General features: G+C 42.8%; 1 protein-coding gene across 10 annotated transcripts in view; it reads right to left on the reverse strand.

Annotated features, from left to right (window-relative positions):
- Positions 1 to 18,439, reverse strand: part of ENOX1 (ecto-NOX disulfide-thiol exchanger 1) — a 579,844-nt gene that overhangs the window by 17,528 nt on the left and 543,877 nt on the right. For 8 of the 10 annotated variants that reach the window (XM_058684417.1, XM_058684361.1, XM_058684370.1 and 5 more), the window contains 2 exons: positions 17,478 to 17,563; positions 6,246 to 7,237 (listed from right to left, as the gene is read on the reverse strand). In XM_058684417.1, coding sequence (XP_058540400.1) covers positions 7,106 to 7,237; positions 17,478 to 17,563 — 218 coding nt within the window. In that variant the 3' untranslated portion in view covers positions 6,246 to 7,105. Of the gene's footprint in view, positions 1 to 6,245; positions 7,238 to 12,953; positions 13,233 to 17,477; positions 17,564 to 18,439 lie in introns of those variants that run through there. The other 2 variants (XM_058684397.1, XM_058684407.1) reach the window with 2 other exon arrangements.

An 18,439-nucleotide genomic window follows, 5' to 3' on the forward strand; every position in this document is an offset into this window, starting at 1 on the left:
CTGTTTTTGTAGTGTCTTTATTTGGTTTTGGTATCAGGGTAATGCTGGCTTTTTAGAATGAATTTGGAAGCCCTTCTTCCTCTTCTAATTTTTGGAATAGTTTGAGAAGAATAGGTACCAATTTTTCTTTAAGTGTGTGGTAGAATTCACCTGTGAAGCTGTCTGGCCTCAGACTTATGTTTACTGGGAGTTTTTGTTGATTACTAATTCAATGTCAGTGCTGATAATCGGTGTTTTCAAATTTTCCATTTTTTCCTGATTCAGTTTTGGGAAGTTATATGTTTCTAGGAATTTATCCATTTCTTCTAAGTTGTCCAATTTTTTGGCATATAATTTTTTATGTTTTCTTACAGTCTTTTGTATTTCTGCTGTGTGGGTTGTTATTAATCTCATTTCTGATTTTTATTTGAGTCCTTTTTTTTTTTTAACGAGTCTGGCTAAAGTTTTATGGATTTTTGTTGATCTTTTCAAAGAACCAGCGCCTAGTTTCATTGATTCTGTTCTATTGTTTCTTTAGTTTCTATTTTCTTTATTTCTGCTCTAATCTTTATTGTTTCCATGAAGTATATTTCTTAATATACTTTGAAAATCAAAATAATGCCTTGCTCCATGGGCTGCAGAATGGGTGTGGCCATAGCAGGCATGAACATAACATCATTCTTGTACATTTCATCAGAGCTCTTGGGTGATCAGGTGCATTGTTAGTGAGCAGACATACTGAAATGAAATTATTTTTTTTCTGAGCAGCAGGTCTTAACAGAGAGGTTAAAATATTCAGTAAACCAAGTTGTAAACAGAGGTGTTGTCATCCAGGTTTTGTTCTTCTATTTACAGAGCACAGGCAGAGTAGATTTGGCATAATTCTTAGGGGCCCTAGAGTTTCCAGAACAGTAAATGAGCATTGGCTTCAGCGTTAGGTCACCAGATGCATTAGCCCCTAGCAAGAGAGTCAGCCTGTCCTTGGAAGCTTTAAAGTCAGGCATTGACTTCTCCTCTCTAGCTATGAAAGTCCAAGATGGCATCTTCTAACAGAAGGCTGTTTTGTCTACATTGAGAATCTGTTGTTCAGTGTGGCCACCTTCATTCATTATTTAAGCCATTGAAAATCTATTGTTCAGTGTGGCCACCTTCATTCATTATTTCAGCCAGATCTTTTGGATAATGTGTTGCAACTTCCACATCAACACTTGCTGCCTCACCTCATACTTTCATGTTATGGAGACAGCTTCCTTCCTTAAACCTTATGAACCAATCTCTGCTAGCTTCACACTTTTCTCCTGCAGCTTCCTCACCTCTCTCAGCCATCCTCAAATTGAAGAGAGTTAGGGCTTTGCTCTAGATTAGGCTTTGGCTTAAGGGAATGTTGTGCCTGGTTTGATCCTCTATGCAGGCCACTCAAACTTTACAGTTTACAATAAAACTGTTTGGTTTTACCATTCATGTGTCAGCTGGGTTTTCATTTTCTTTAAGAGCCTTTCCTCTTTTTTTTTTTTAATTTTTTAATTTTTTTTTTTTTTTTTTGAGAAAGAGAGAGAGAGAGAGAGAGGCGGAGAGAGAGGGAGACACAGAATCTGAAGCAGGCTCCAGTCTCTGAGCTGTCAGCACAGAGCCCGATGTGGGGCTTGAATCCATGAACCATGAGATCATGACCTGAGCTGAAGTCGGACACTTAACCGACTGAGCCCCCCAGGTGCCCCAAGAACTTTTTTTTTTTTTTGGCATTCACAAGTTAGCTATTTGGCACAAGAGACCTAGCTTTCAGCTTCTCTTGGCTCTTGACGTGCTTTTCTTGCTAAGCGTAATCCTTTCTAGCTTTTGGTTTAAATTGAGAGAAGTGCAGCTCTCCCTTTCACTTGAATACCTAGAGGCCACTGCAGGGTGATTGGTTGACCTCAATTTCAGTATTGTTGCATCTTGGAATAGTGAGGCAGAGGGGGGAATGGCCAATTAAGCTGACAGAATACACAGAACAGTATCCTTTAAGTTGGCCATCTTACATGGATGTGGTTTGTGGCACGCCAAAATAATTACAGTAGTAACATCAAAGACCGCTGGTCACATAATAATAATGAAAAATTTGAAATATTGCTAGAATTACCCAAATGTGCCAGAGAGACACAAAGTGAGCAAATGCTGTTGGAAAAAATGCTGCCAACAGACTTGCTCGACACAGGGTTGCCGCAAAACTTTAATTTGTAAAAAACACAATACCTGCCAAGCACAATAAAGTGAAGCACAATAAAATGAGGTATGCCAGTACAGTTTATTCAGATACTAATGACAGACTGATTGAATATTCATGTTAACCTTGTACCATTTTGATATAAAGGGAGCCAAGCTGTAAAGTTGCAGGCATCTCGAACATCTCTTCATTTTCTCGGTTTATGAGAAGAAACGGAGTATTAGGGTAAAAATGGTTCTTAGGGTTTCAAGATCAAACAGCTTTTATTGAGTGCAACAAACAGAGCAGCCATTTTTAGGCAAAGGAGTAAAAAAAACCCTGCAAGTAAAGCGCCCCCAACCCTTACCAAGAAGAAACAAGTTGTTGCATATCACAATTGACGCATGGCTGTTTGTTTACACAGTCTCGTTTTCTCCATCGTTATTACCAGCATTTTCTACTTTTATCATTTCGTTTTTATCACCCTTGATGAAAACGAGAGGTTTACCAGATGGAAGCAAGCTTCTCTACACTTTCACATGTTGCTTTTGAAGTGGTATGTAATGAAAGTCCTTAAGTATTTTGAAACATAAACAACCTGACCTTTCCTTGTTGCACCAGGTGAAGGATACCTAGGCCAACAAGAAGAGTTCTCATGCAGTAGAATGTTATTCAGCCTCAAAAAAGGAATGTAGTTCTGACAGATGCTACAACATGGGTGAGCACTGAAGACAGAAAGGACATAAGTGAGACACAGAAGGACAAATACTACGTTTCCACATACACGGGAGACCTCAAAGAGGCAAATTCAAAGAGGCACTCAGTAGAGTAGAGAGTGCCAGGGGCCGGAAGGACGGTGAGGGGATAGGGAGCTATTTTTTAATGGGTACATTCAGGAGGAGGCTGTAAAATTATAGTGGGGGTTGGCAGCTGTCCATATATTTAATGCCACTGAATTGTACAATTACAAACGGGTTAAGTGATAAATATTACGTACACGTTACCCCAGTGGGGGGAAAAAATTAAAAAACAAGGTAGGAATTCTGCCAAGATCTTACAACTGAGGAGTAGAAAGTTCTCGCCTCTCTTCCTGGGCCTGCTGCCTGAATATGTTTTGATTCGGCAAACTTTTAAAAAAGTTCCTGCGTGGGCTCCTTCCTTCCTTCATTTGGTTCATTCAGTTGATACATATTTATTTAAAAATAAAAAGTCATGGTATGTCTTGTTAGACCGAGGACTGGAAAGATGAGTAAGGGAGCCCGCGAGACTGGGAGAAGACAGCCATATTCACATATGATCAAAATACAGTATAAAGGCTGTAGCGGAAGTCAATGAATAGTGGCGGGAATGCTGGAGAGGAGGTTCCTGAGGGCTCAAGGCTTCGTAGAAGAGTTGATAATTTATCTAGGTTTGAATTTTGAGAAGGAATTGGTTGGGATGTTTTTTTGTCTTGTTTGCATTTTAGTGATATGAACTACATTATCACTCACATTTTACACCTTGGAATCTTGGATCTAAAATATTTGCGGGCTTTTCAAATAGTTTGTGGTTTTTCTTTCTTAAGGGTCCATGGAGACTGGTTCCTGGAGACATAAAACCATGTTGGCTCATTTCTCTGTTTTGTTTTCTCAAAAATTTATAAGCAAAACCACCTTGAGAAATAATTCAAAGTAAAGGAGATGTTCAGATCTCTCAAAGAGCTTGCGTTCTAAAAGGAGTTACGGCAAAGACACCTGGGTGTCGGTGTGTTAAGAAAAGTCAGTGTGGGCGGGCTGTGCAGAGGCTGGACAAGTGACTTCTGCTGGGGGATGAAGCAAAGCTCAGTGGAGTTGAGGAGGGAGGGGGGCTTCTTTGCACTTTCCCCAGAAGGCTCTGTGGTAACTGGATGTCAGTAAGGTCATTTTATCCGGATAGAAAAATCTGAGCAAAACAGAAAGGCGATAAACGCTTCGTCCTCTTCAGGGAAGCAGTGAAAAAACAAGCCAGAGAGGCCTAATGGGGCCCGGTTACGAGGGCCTCCAGACTTTCAGTGTCCCCGCTTATTCTAGGAACCCAAGAACCATGATTTATCGCCGGGTAGGTTTGGAAGAGAAAGGCTAAGAGCCTTCACGCCCACACCCATGTACACGGGATGGAGCAAAAGCAGTGATCTAGAAGCATTGGCAGGACACTGGGCTCTTGGGAGGGTGGGGATACACCGAACTAGAAGCAGGACATAGTGAAAAGAAGAAAACGGGTTTGGAGTCTGTCAGCCCTGGATTCAAATCCCGTAATCAGCCTTTACTGACTGTGTAGACTTGTCCAAATGACTTAGGGCGTCTGAGCCTCATTCTCCTTGTGTGACAAATGAGGACAATAATAGTGTCTTCATATAGGGCTGTCCTAAGGATCACAGAGAACGCAGTGACATGCATATGTAGACTCCAGATGGCCTCAAGGTCCCGATGTCAGTTCCTTCCCCAGGTGACCTCTAAGGTCCCTTCTGAATGTCTGTGAAATAATTCAAAATTTCTCCTACAAAAATAAGTTATTCACGTAATCGAAGTTAAAATATATCCCTCATGTATTTCCAGACAGTTAATATAATTCGTTTCAAGTATCAATAAGAATGTCACAGCCAAAATAGATCCTTCTGAGGCAGACCCTTGCCTCTGGGAATGATGCAAATATTTTTGGAAGCTGTGTTAACCATTTCAGTCCTCTGTCTTGCCGTTTAGGGCTCAGAACCACGTGTTTAGGAAATGGTGTCGTCTTGTCAGATCTAGTCCAAGGCCTTGCAAATGTGTGCGCGCATTTGAAAACCTCTCCCCTGCTTTCCGTCAGCGATAGTCTAGACTGCGGTTCCTCGTGTCCCTACTAGACCTGTCTTCGACGGGCCGCTTCGTGGAAATCTTTTTCTTCTGATTATTCTCAAGACAAACATCTTAGGTTTTCTGTTTTGTGATGACAGTATTTGGAAACGAGGTCACCTCCTTTCTGGCTGTTGTATCCTTCTGTGTCTCCTGACATAGAGATAAAGCTGTCGGGGTGATGGTGGTGATGGGAGTCAATAGATGGTATGGAAGAGGCCTCTGGCTTGTCAACTTTTAATATGATATTGACATTTAGTTTGGATCCCAATGCACGCTTGTTGTATGTTTCCTGACACCTGGCTCACGTTATATAGAAACTTTGGGGACACTTTTTCCTGTTGAACTCTGAGCTCATTAAGGACAGGGTCTTTTCTTATCTGTCTCCATATTCACAGGATTAGCACTGAGTCTGAACATAACACACAGCACAATAAAAAGATCCTGAAGACAATAATTTCCTAATAGGATATCATGAACATCTTTTCAGAATTTCAAAGAAAATTCACTGCTCAGCTGTCTGACAGTTTCATTTAAAATTAACGTGAGAAAAAAATAAAATGAAGTTAGTATCAGGGCGCCTGGGTGGCTCCGTTGGTAAAGCATCTGACTCTTGATTTCAGCTCCGGTCATGATCTCAAGGTTGTGAGATCAAGCCCCACGTAGGGCTCTGTGCCGACACCACGAAGCCTGCTTGGGATTCTCTCTCTCTGTCTCTCTCTCTGCCCCTCCCCTGCTCTCTAATTCTCCCTTTTTGTGATTCCTATGTAAGAGAGCAGGAAGGAGATACAATTGAAAGCTGTACCCTACTTGTAATTAAAAGAAATAGTGAAAGCCCAAATTCTGATTGAACTGTTGGCCCAGGTATGAATTCTTTAATTCCTTTTCTAACTTGTATGTTTTCCAGCAAACATACAACTAAATAAACCCAGGAATTAACTAATTGGCTCTTTTGTACTTGCCTTTGCAGACAAAGGTAATATTTAAGTTGATTATACTTGGATCAAGGTGTTGGTATTTTAGAAACGACATATACTCTAATGCTGTATAATCTGCTTTTCATCGTACTTCCCACTTCAGTTTTTATACATTTCTATTTGACATAATCTTTTGTCTCAGTGCCATTCATGTAGAAAATCATTTAAAAATGGTTGGATATGAGATGGGACTGGATAATGTGAAAAAGACTTCTTAAGGGTGAATAAAATGTATCAAAGAATAATTTGCAAAACCAATATGGCAGAAGTCATATTTATTGAAAAAAATTAATATCTTTGCTATAAAATTTGTAACAGGAATATTTACTGAATGTTTATTTTGATGCATAAACCTGAATATTACATACCAAGTACAAGACAGGAGCACTAGCTTTTCCTTTATTTACATTTTATGAAAACTGTTATGCAGTCCATGTTAAAAGAACTGATGATGGAGAATTGTTACATTAGAAAAATAATATTCTTGATAAAGCATTCTCAAGGAGTCCAAGGAGTCCAATCACATTTTCTGCCTCTTCAATAAGGCAAAAGTCCCTGGAATAGCATATAACTTAATTTACAAAATACAATAAATGTTCAGACACATATTCAAGTTTTCTTTTGGTATGATTTTTCTCACTGTAAAATTACTTTTTTATTTTTATTTTTATTGTTGTTGTTGTTGTTTTGTTTTGTTTTGTTTTACTAAAACAGAAAGACTTTCCGGAAAATGTCATTGAATGATTTCCGCTATACATTACATATACAACTCTGTAGCCTAGCAACAACCATTGCTACACCATCATTCACTTTAAATATTCTGCTCGGTGAGCTATTCTCAAATGTAGCATATTTTAAGATTTTGCCATCGTGATGACTGTGGAATCGTTGGTTTTCATAGGAAACAGATCTGTCACAGTATGGAGCTTGGTTTTAGGGAACTGGTACACAATTACATTTCCACTCACAAGAGGACGCCACGGATGTCACTGAAGTCTGGCTCTGATGGCTCCGCAGGGGCCCCACGCCGGACGGCCCCAACCTCCAGTGCTCACAGCGCACAGCCCTGGCCGAGTTCAGGCGGTTTCACTTCCAGAGACTTGTTTAATTCCTCATAGTTAGGTCGTCTTAATTCCTTCAAAGGCACACAGCTTCCACCTTTTTTCCAAAGTCGCTCCCACGCCTGTGAATTCCTGTTTGAACATGCGTGGCAGCCTCATCAGAAGCATTTCGATTTCGTTGGCGGATATCTGTTTAGAAAGGAAGAAAAGTCACTTTTAGAAACAAGGCTCCTCCGAAAGGAGGCAAGGGGTGGGGTGAGGAGGCGCTTGCCCGGTGAGCCAAACAACGCGAAGCTCTCTACTTGGCTGTCAAGTAAGGCTCCTGGGAGACGAGCACCAGTAAAGCACCGAACGTGGTTATCCTGGTCGTCCCCTGAGCAGCTGGTGGGGGTGCGGACGCAGGAGACGAATGGGTGCAAATTCCAGGCTCACCGTTCATGTGGACGGCTAGCTTCCCGGTAGTGCCAGGCTTCAACAGCACTCTCCCCCTTGATACAAAAGGAGGTGAGAATGGGACTTAAGAGGGCTGAGAGCGAGTTCATCACCACTCTCGGCGTTCTCATCCTCTTCTACAAAGGACGCGCTTCTATCTAACTCAGTGAGGGCCAAACGGCATTTGAGTAGATTTCTGGCCGCCCTAACTTCTCTTCTTTCTCTTTCCTTAATTCTCACAGGGACCAGACGACCATAAAGGTTTAGGAACAGAAATGAAAATCCAGAACCTTCAATGGTAAAAGTCTCAACATCCTTTCTTAAAATCCAGGTACTTTTAAATTTTTTTTAAGTTTATTTATTTATTTTGAGAGAGAGAGAGAGAGAGAGAGTAAGAGTTAAGCACAAGCAGGGGAGAGGCAGAGAAAGAGGGAGAGAAAGAGAATCCCAAGCAGGCTCCACACTGTCAGCGCAGAGCCCGACTGGGGGCTCGATCCCACAAATTGTGAGATCGTGACCTGAGCCAAAATCAAGTGTCGGAAGCTTAACTGACTGAGGCACCCAGGCGCCCCCCCAATCCAGGTAATTTTTTAATGCATTTTTTTCTTCTACCAATTTTTCTTTATTACATACAGTTTTATACCAATAATTCATTTTATCTTAAATAAAGGGCAATCCGACCATAACCCGTCTGCTCTAATACAGCTATTGTTCTTGTTTCCGTGTCTTTGCTTCCTAATCCATGCGTTTGCATGAGGATCTCATACAGCAAGGTGGCTAAGACCCTGGAACCAGGGTGGGGCTAACATTTCTATTTGAATCCTGTATCTACTATTGTTAGGAGCTAAATCACTCCAGCCAAGATAATTAGTCTCTCTAAGCCTCAGCAAATGGGAATAACAACATGTAATAATGATGTATGAAGACTACTGGCTTAGCATAGACTTGGCATGTAGAAATGTTTAATGAATCAGACCTATTATTATTTTTCATGGTACAATCGTTGAATAGATATTTTAGAGTCTACACTTTCCATTTCACATTTAAATGTGAAATAAATTTAACATTTATTTTAAAGAGAGAACCGAATAGACCAGGAAGTCAAGCCAACTGTTCATTTAATGTTCACATAGAGAAGATTTCACATGATATAGTTGATATTCTTAGACCTATAACAAAAGACCTTTCGAGGTGGCCCTGAAAGTTAAAACAAATTGCATTCTAAAATTTTTGCGTGAATTATTTTGAAATATGAATGCATTTTCCCATGAAGCCACGTTAAAGGGATTATTAGATTCCCAGGGCAACCCACAAAAGCCTGTTAAAAGTTCATGTGATTTTGAAACATTTTATTTCAGTGAGCTCTGTGTGGAATGCCTTCCTAGCACCCTGGTTTCATTGTCACAACGCTCCTAGGAGATGCGTAGGGCAGAAATGTCAGGATCTATCTCCATTTTGGAGCTGAGAAAATGGAGTCAACTACAGAGGCGTTTATCACGGAACTGGGAAAGAACCCATGGCTTGTGCACAGGAACTAGGCACTGGTATGCTTTGTGAGCTCTGCATGATTTCAGCAGTTATGGGTGAAGAACCAGGGTGGGGTGATTTCTTTTGAAATATCAGTCACCTGGGTTTCTTTTTTTCCTTCCTTTTTTTTTTTTTTTTTTTTTTAAATCAGGTTCCCTAGTCTCTTCTCTGGAGACTCTGATTCAGCCTCTCTGGGGTGTTGCTCATACACTCTATTTTATACACTCTAATCACCCCTGGTAATTCTTAAGAACAAGCATATTTAGGTTAAGAATGGGCATTTAAAATCAGACCAGGCTTGGATTTGAATCTGGGCTGGGCCAAGATGTGTAACCATGGGCAGGTCATTTAATAGCTGTTCAGTTTCTTCATGTGTATAATAGCTCTCTCAGCCTAATTGTGAGGCTTATACACAAAATATAGCACAGTGCCTGGCACAAGATGTTTCTCTCTATGTACATATAAGTGATGCTGATAGAATACGATGCTCTGTTCTCAAACTTTTTGTGATAGATGGGTCAAGCTCTGTGCCCATAAGTCAAACAAGTACAGAGAAGCATGTGGTCAACCCAGTTTTTACTTGGTCCAGAAAGCAGTTTCCTGAAGCCAAGTTCTCCTCTTAACAACCTCCTTTCGTTCCTCGGGAAGAGGACAGCACAGGTCATCCATGGTAGGCTCGAGTCTCCAGTGCATTCAAGTGATACCCCTGAGACGAGCTGTCCTTCCCCAGATCGGGCCGAGCCGTGGAGAAGCTGACAGACCCGGGCAACAGCCAGCCTACCAGGGGGTTGTTTTCAGGATAACCACCATCTCCCTTGGAAGAGGAGGGAAGGGACTTTGCATTGTTCATTAGGAAGGAGAGAAAAAGCTGAATTCTTGAGGGTAAAGTAACAAGTCTGATCTAAAGATAACACCTATGCAGGAGGCCAACCGGGGTCAGGTCAGGGCAGTAGCCCTGTGGCCGACTGTGAAAAGTGGGACAACTCATAATTCCTGAAAACCTTTCGCTTGCCAGACTTCTAAATACACTTTTGTTAATTCTCAACTACATTCTCATAAGACAGGGAATGACTTACAAGCGAGGAAACAGGTCCAGACAGATTAGGTGCCTTACGAAGGGTAACCCAGGCACTAAGTGTGGAGCTGGGGTGCGGATCCAGAACTGGCCTGGCCTTGTTCTTCAACATTAATGCCGACTGCCATAGGGGGTGGGGGACTGTGAGTGAGACCTGGAAATAATCCTCCTGGGCGCTGTCTCCCTGTTTGGGGGAGGGGTCCGTGTACTGGAGGGCAGGTGATAAAGATGTCGACACCAGTAACAAGGAAGTGAGAATTCCCAACTTGACCAGCCCGTGCACGTTCCATTGCTAATGCTTGGAGGCCTCCCCATAAACCGTTCACCAGAACAGCGAGCAAATCATGGGGAGTCTTGTTTTCCATGATGTCTTTCGACCTGAGGCTAGACTTTAACCACCGAGGAAGCAGGAGAAGCATGCAGGGTGAGAGGGGTGGCCACCCTTCCTGAGTCCTCACCGGAGCCCAGGCGCACAGTGTGTGTCTTACGTGCATGATCTCATCAGAAAGCTCATTCAGCAAGCAAGCAAGCAAGCAAACTCCTCACTTGCCGGAAGACAGAAATGTTGAGACACAACATTTGGAATCCGGTCATGGAATGACCCTTAGCCAGCTTCATCATCTTGTCTAAATCACTTAAACTCTTTGGGTGTTTTCTCCTTTGCCAGACAAGGGAATTGGAAAGAAACTCACCGAATGCTCTGAGGACTTGAATTTGCGTGCTGGCCCCGCCATATGTTAGTACTGGTCTTTGGGCAAGCTACTTAAAATTCATCTGACCTCTAGGCTGTGGCAAAGATCTCGAACTGATAGATCTGTGTACTTTAAAGCACAAAACAAATGGCAACCAGTACTCGGTACCTCTTAATGTGCACCAGATACTGCTCTGAGTTCTTTTCTTTTTTAATGTTTATTTTCTGAGAAAGAGAGAGAGGAGCACAAGCAGGGGAGGGGCAGAGAGAGAGAGAGCAAGGGGGGGGTGGAGGGGGGGGAGAGGGAGGGAGGGACAGAGAGAGAGAGAGAGGACCCGAAATGGGCTACACACTGACAGCAATGAGTTGGATGTGAGGCTCGAACCCACGAACCGCGAGATCATGACCTGAGCCAAAGTCCGATGCTCACCGACTGAGCCACCCGGGTGCCCCCGTTCTGAATTTTCTTTTCTTTTTTTCTTTTCTTTTCTTTTCTTTTCTTTTCTTTTCTTTTCTTTTCTTTTCTTTTCTTTTCTTTTCTTTTCTTTCTTTTCTTTTCTTTTCTTTTCCTTTTTTTCTTTTCTCTTTTCTTTTCTTTTTTAATATATGAAATTTATTGTCAAATTAGTTTCCATACAACACTCAGTGCTCATCCCAAAAGATGCCCTCTTCAATACCCATTGAGTTCTTTTCATATATTAAGTCACTCAATACACAATGGTAATCCGTAAAAACCCATTTTAGTTGAGGGTACAACTGAGGCACCGAGCTGTTAAATAAATTGCCCACGGTCACACAAATAAATTAGTGTGACACTGGGATTTGAGATTCTTAGGGTGACTTAGTTTGGATGACCAATTCCTTAGATTTTGACAGAGCTGGAAGTCAATGTAATGGAAATGAGTTGTTAATGCTAAGTTACTGTTGGTAGTGGAAGGGAACTGCCCGACCCTGCCGTAAAGATGTAAATCATGTGGACAGGGATGTGTCATAACCACAGAACCCACCACCTCAGATGAACCCCTACCTAAAATATCCATTTAATGAGGCTCTCAGATAAATTGTAGAGCATTTCTTTAAGACGTTTTCTATTTCATGCCAGAAGAAAGATCAAAGAGAAACTGCTTTCAAGTTAGCCTGATGGCTTTTAAACCTTCCTCTACCCTGACAAAATAACTTTTATGATATATCACACTGGGATTTTCAAGACAAAGAGAGAATTCAATTGGTCCTCTTTTTTTTTTTTTTTTTTTTTTTTTTTTACACCCTATGGCCAAAGAATTTTTACATTAGGTATTTTCATTTACTTTAATTCTGTTTTCTCCTCCTCCTACATAGCTTTTCCGCTCCCATAATTTTGCCTTTGTAATATCTCATGCTGATAATTTCTTGGGTTTGAGGACGCAGCCGTAGGGTCATCACATAAAACAGAGCAGAAAACCTCACTGGCCGAGCTCAGAGTGAAATGCACCTGCCCCCTCATCAGTTGCGCAGGGTTCCCTTCCCCAAATCCATTCCGAGGTCGGGGCTTCTTTCTCTGTGCCCTTTTGTCCTAGAGGGAGCCCACAGGGGGCCAGGGAGGGTATGCTTGCCCTGCTGATGAGCAGAGGGGCTGAAACTTGGTGCAGGGCTCGCGACGCCCAATCCAGCCCTGCTTTCACAGCACTGCGGTCTTCTCGTGGGTGCTGGGAGCAGAATCAAATACACGTGGTTAACAGACTTCTGTGTGGCCCTGCCATAGAGGGTAGGGACATGCTGTGTCCCATTTACACATGCACCACGTATTTTGTGCCCTGGAAAGTGGGCAGGATTGTCATAGACATGATGCTTTTATCACCCTTTTACTCAGCTTGCTTTTGTTCCAAGAAATTGGTGGTCTGCATCTTTTCAACCTTTGGTATTGTCAGTGGATCCCCTTCCCTCTGTTCTGCTTAAAATTTTCCAAGTCTGACATCTATTCTTTTAGAAAGGATTGATTTGTTCTAATTAAAAAAAAAAAAAAAAAGAACAGAAAATATGAGAAGGAATAAAGACTCTGTGTAACCAAGGGGCTTGTGTGGTGGTAACACTGCAGAGGTAATTTGTAATATCTGCTTGATTTATTTTCTGATTTGCTGACTCCAGCCCAAGCCCACTGCCTCTTTGCCAGGCCTCTGAGCGTGTATATAAATTGACACAAGCAGACATAAATCAGTTTTATTATGGGGCTGGCTGGCTCCGTGTCCCATATCAGTCAGGCCAGGGAAGCCGAGTGATGAGGAGTTCTTGTTTGAGGCACTGAAAAGACACTGGCATAGGCTTTGTCAAGGCTGGAGAGTCAGAGAAGCCAATTGCAAAACCAGATTTCCTTCCATAGGATAAACTGACGGCTGGCGTTTCGTGCACATTTAAATCCTGTTCATTCTTCATATCCCTGGGCGATGCATGGCATCAGCACACAGACACCACGCAACAAACTTCTGCAGAGAGAAATACAGAATGCGGATGGGCAAAGAAGGGAAGGGAGGTGAGGAGGAAGCAAGACACAAGGAGGAAGTAAGAGAGGAAGAAGGAAAGAAGATAAACATAACTGAGGAATTAGGAAGAGAGAAGAAAGGAACCGGAAGGAAGAGGAACCGGGGTGGGAGAGAAAGAGACAAGAGGAAAAAGAAAGAAGGACGAAGATAAGTAGGAAAAAAGGCAGGATCCGGATGGAAAATGAGAGAGGCAGGAAGGAGAGAAGGAGGAGAGGAGAGCAGTGTGGCTACAGCATCCTAGAGGGAAGTGTGACAGCACATACTCAGGGATGCCTCCTGCACAGACTTCGCCCCTCTCCAACTTCTGTCTCGCTAAAGATCTGCCTGCTTGTTAGTTTATGTCTGATTACCTAGTTATTTCATATTTTACATTCTCTCAACTAGACTACACACTTTTTGAGAGCAGCATTCTTTCTTAGATTTCTTTTGTGGCCTCGCCATGACCTGTTCCTCCCCGGTCCCTAGGATGGTGCCGGGTTCATGAAAAGCAGTGAATTATCCCAGCGTTTACTGGGTCCCTGGCAACCTCGTCAGTTTCTCTGGCGGTGTGTGAACAACTTCCTTTTTATTCTTTATGTAGCCAAATGAAGTGCTGTTACCTCCAATGTTTCACTTATCATATGCTTTCCAGAGGTGTTGTGAGATCTAAAAAAACACATTCATTGTAGCCTAAGCAACAAAAAATTCTTGCACTCATCGACATACTGTGACAAGTGGCTACTTAGGAGAACACTAGAATATGCATAATACTGAAGATTTTTTGGTAGGGGGTGGGGAACCTTACAAACACCACTTAGAACACTTCATCTACCGTTACTGCCTAGCTATAGTCTGGAAAAGAATGCTCTCCAATTAAGGCTAATTTGAATCTCCTCGGGACAGACCAGATATTTTAGTGCCCCTCTGGTGGGAAATGTACACCGGCCGATGAACACCCAGCCTGTCAGTGAACGGTGGTATTATGTCAAAATGGCAGGTCTTTGCAAATCCTCCAGCATCGGCGGCCATATTATGTTGACTCTGGTTTTCAGAATCAAATATTCTATTTGGTGGGCCTTGGGACGAGGCTGTACATGGGTAGAGGGGACAGCCACACAGTTCTTGGGAGAACTGGGTCTTAACTCCTAAAGAACACGTAAATTGGAGGAAGAGCAGAAGAATCCCTCCTCTTGACTGTAAGACAGGAGATATTCATCTGCTAATGCTCGACTCAATGTGACTTCCTTGCTACTCAGGATCAGCGAGTGGGTTGACGTGGGGGGGCTTCTGATCAGAAACCATCGCAGGATAGAGCTGCCTGTTTTGAGCTTATCTTCCTGCGCCCAGGGCACAACTTTTGACTTGGCAAAGTTTCAGGAAGCCATCTCCCCCCTACCCCACCCCCCACCTTCTGCTTTCCTCTGAGTGAATCTTTGTGACATGGTCATATGGCCACATTGACCTACAAGAGGGCTGAGTGAATGAGAGTGGGTGGCTTAGAAGAGGCTGAGAAGAGAAAAATATGCAAACATCACTGTCAAGAGCGGGAATAATATTTAACTGGAAAATGGCCTATTACTGGGCCACGCACTTTTAGGAGCCATGTGCAATTCACATGCCCAGCCTAATTTAAATTAATTCCTGGCTCTCCTTCCATTTCTAATCATTCTTATACTCCTATGTGGCCTTTGGGGAAACCCTAATAAAATCAGCTCCATTACAGGCTGCCTGCCTTCCTTGTTCTCGTCAGCACTGGGGGAGGCAGAATCTAAATATTATTTTATAGTTGTTGTAATGGTGATGTTGTCTGGTGTCGAACAGTGTTGTTCTAAGCGGAAGTTTGAAACCCCCCCTAGAGTCAGTAGACCCTCCATGCAGTGGAGGCCAGGCTGAATCCGTGGCCCTGGTGCAACATCAACCGAGACTTGGTGGGGGAGCGGTGATGCCCAAGTCATTCTGATTAACCAGAGGCAGGAGTACTAGGTCCCTGGACCAGCCAGCCTCAGCGTCACTGGGCTGGTCGTGGCTCCAGGATTCTGAGCCTTCTGGCAGCTGATGCAAGGATAAGGCCCTGGTGGGTACTTAAAGGGCAAACCTCTCATTATTTTGTTTTCTGTTTAAAGCCCTGAGGATATAGAATTCCAGTATACAGCAGTAATTTGGTCTCTGGATTAAGAAGTCTAAATATCCTTTCAGCCTCACTGGGATAGAGAGAATATTTGGTCTAATCGCTGGCACCCAGGAGTTTTAGTCAGAGCACTTTTTCTATATAATTTTTACTTCATGCATGAGGAAACAATTTGACTGCTCTACCGGGCATTTCATTCAGGAGATGGAGAGCTGTCCGGGGGGGGGGGGGGACCCCATGTATTTCCTCTGTGAAGGAAATACTTTCTTCTTTATCTTCTAAAATAAAAGTATCAGCCTGAGATGAAATGGACTTCCCTTTGACGGAATCCCTTCCAGAAAGGCCAATCATCTAATGGCCAGAGACCAGGTGTGTGAATTCTCTCCTCAGAGACTACTAAGGGAGACCACACAAATCTTGCCTGAACAAATGGATGATGGACACTCTGTCCGGAGGGACATGCTTCATTATTTATCACTCCCACTGGGGATTTTTATCCTCATCCACCCCCTCTGCCACCCATATTTCCCTATATATACGAAAACAACAACTGCTTCCCAACAAAGGCTTTCCACTTGGGATTTCCAGAAGGGGAAGGAAAGAAATGTCAACAGTACCAGGGAAGGATAATAGCAATGATTGGAATAATTTCTCGAGGCCTTATTCCGTGTCACGCCACACTGGGGAAAGTAGTATTTCATTTCATCTTTCAGGCAAAGGTAGGGTTGATGTTAAGAACGATACTGGTGAAGGAAAAAAACCAAACCCTTCAAGAAAGTATTTTCAACAAAGTATTATTTCAACAAAGTAACATTATATGGCTCATCCTTCTCATTTTATCTGAATCCACATGAGCATTTTCTATCCCTCCCATCCACATGAGGGGAGGCTGCAAAGGAGACAGTAACACAAGTGTGAACTTCAAGAATCTTATAATCGCCTCATCCCCTTTCACTCTGTTTTGGTCTACCCTATTACCAGCTGTGAGAGAATAAATGGACATGAATCTCCGTGACTGAAAAAATACTTTTGGTTCCAGATGATTCTCTCAGAGGGGAAGTTTAAGACCCATTAGAAAGGCCAAGCAGTTATGGCATCATGAATCGGTAAGATCATGTGACTCAAACTGAGAACCCAGTGCAGTAATTTAATTGATACTGGCCTTTGGAGATTTAGAATGATTTGTATGTGTGTCGTCAGGGTCCTAGAACTGCGGGCCGTGGGCCTGGTCCTACGCGTTCCATGCACTTTGCTGCACTCTATGGAAGAGTGTATTTCCATTTTCCCTCCCAGCAGGACATTTAACAAGCTGCTCAGTGGCGGGCTTCAACTCTCTGCTTCTGTGTCCATCCCCTTCCAGGGCTTCCCCAGGCAGTGCTGGTTAATGACACTATTTCAACTGGGGCCCCTCTCATTGTTGCCTGGAATTTGCTACATCAATTGATACATGCATTGAGCTCTTTTTGTCCTCTATCTTGTAGAACACAGATATCGCAATGGGTCAGGGGCACAGCTAACGGGGAGAGGAGGAAAACCAAGCCTCAGAGAAATGAAGAGTGAGTCCTGACTCTGGGTGTGGCCCTCGTGGGGTGGAGCTGAGAATAATTCTGCAATCATCTTTTCCATTTAGAGAATAATGCTGAAAACCCACCGCTAATCCAGTTTTCTCGAGAGTCGTATCAGATCTTTGTTGTTTGAGGCGATTTTCTCCCTCTTGTGTGGAGTCCTTACCACGGAACCCTGTGAGAATCTGGCCTAAAGATAATTCCACGTTAGCCACCCTGACCTGATTTCTCCCGGCTTGGGGAACCTGTAATTTTAAGCCCCTCATATGCCATGTCCCCATTTGGCACCTGCTGAAAGTCACTGTCATTGTAGATAACTGCTTTTCTTTCTCTAAAGACAAATGCAAGTGAAAAAAGGACAAGTATCGGCCCAAAACTGAGGTCCTTGCGGAGAAGTCCTGATAAGTCTCCAAGTGCTATTGGATCCTTGATGCAGTTCACACAGGGCCCACCTGCAGCCAGGAGTTGACATGCAAAATCCCAACAACATAAGTCCGCTTGAGAAAAAGAATTTACCTTGGAGTCAAGCTGCTGCATGTATGACCAAAGATACTCTATATTGGCTCCAAAAGGATGGACATGAAGAAACGTTGATATGATGCCTGGGTTAAAAAGACAAACACTGGGCATTACTGCAAGGCAAGTCAGAGTCGGAGTCAGATACTGTCCTTTACTAACCCCAGCGATGGTTTTGTCAGCCTGAGTTACAGTCTCACCATTTTCAGCAGCACTCAACAAGCATTTAATAGCAGCCCGTTCTGAAGACAGTCATAGTAACATGGCAAACACAACACTCTATCTGCTGGAATAACAGTAGTTAGAAAAGCTAGACTCTGAGATAATATACAGATGAATGAAGGTATTTCTAAACAAAGACTCCTGGAAGCATTTCAGCTACCAATTTTACGCTTGATTTACCAATATAAAATTGTAGTTATTGGGAGGATAAAATTCTCTCTTTTCTTTCCCTCAGTGGGCTTTGCAGTGTGAAAATCGCTCATACAGCTGGTGTCAGAGATCACACGGCCTCCGATTTCCCTGATAATTACAGCTGCCAGTTATGAAAAGTATTTAATCCATATTTCCCCTAACTGCCACTGAAGGAAGCACAAATCCTTTCCGAAGCCTTTATTTCCCCCTCGTTGTTGCTGGTGTTTAAAGGGAACCGGCTTACTCTCTCCTTCCTGCTGTAATTTACAAGATCATTTTAAAAGGTCCAGGAATGGATGGTTTGGCTGGAGTCTGAGTATAAATCAGAAGTCTTTTCCATTGTGAAAATCAACTGTCAACATTGTACTGACAAATGAAAAGCCGGGGGTTGGTGTCGGGGCTGAAGTGAAAGCATTACCTCTCTATCCTCCCTGCTCCTAGATCCAAAATCAAAATAGTGAAAATGAGGACGTCGACTTCATAGACTGTATGCTGCTGTTTGTTATGAAACGGTGTTCAGACTGACATTGTTTGAGTTCTCTTTTAAG

This window comes from Neofelis nebulosa, chromosome 1, assembly GCF_028018385.1.
Source record: "Neofelis nebulosa isolate mNeoNeb1 chromosome 1, mNeoNeb1.pri, whole genome shotgun sequence".
Lineage (NCBI taxonomy): Eukaryota > Metazoa > Chordata > Mammalia > Carnivora > Felidae > Neofelis > Neofelis nebulosa.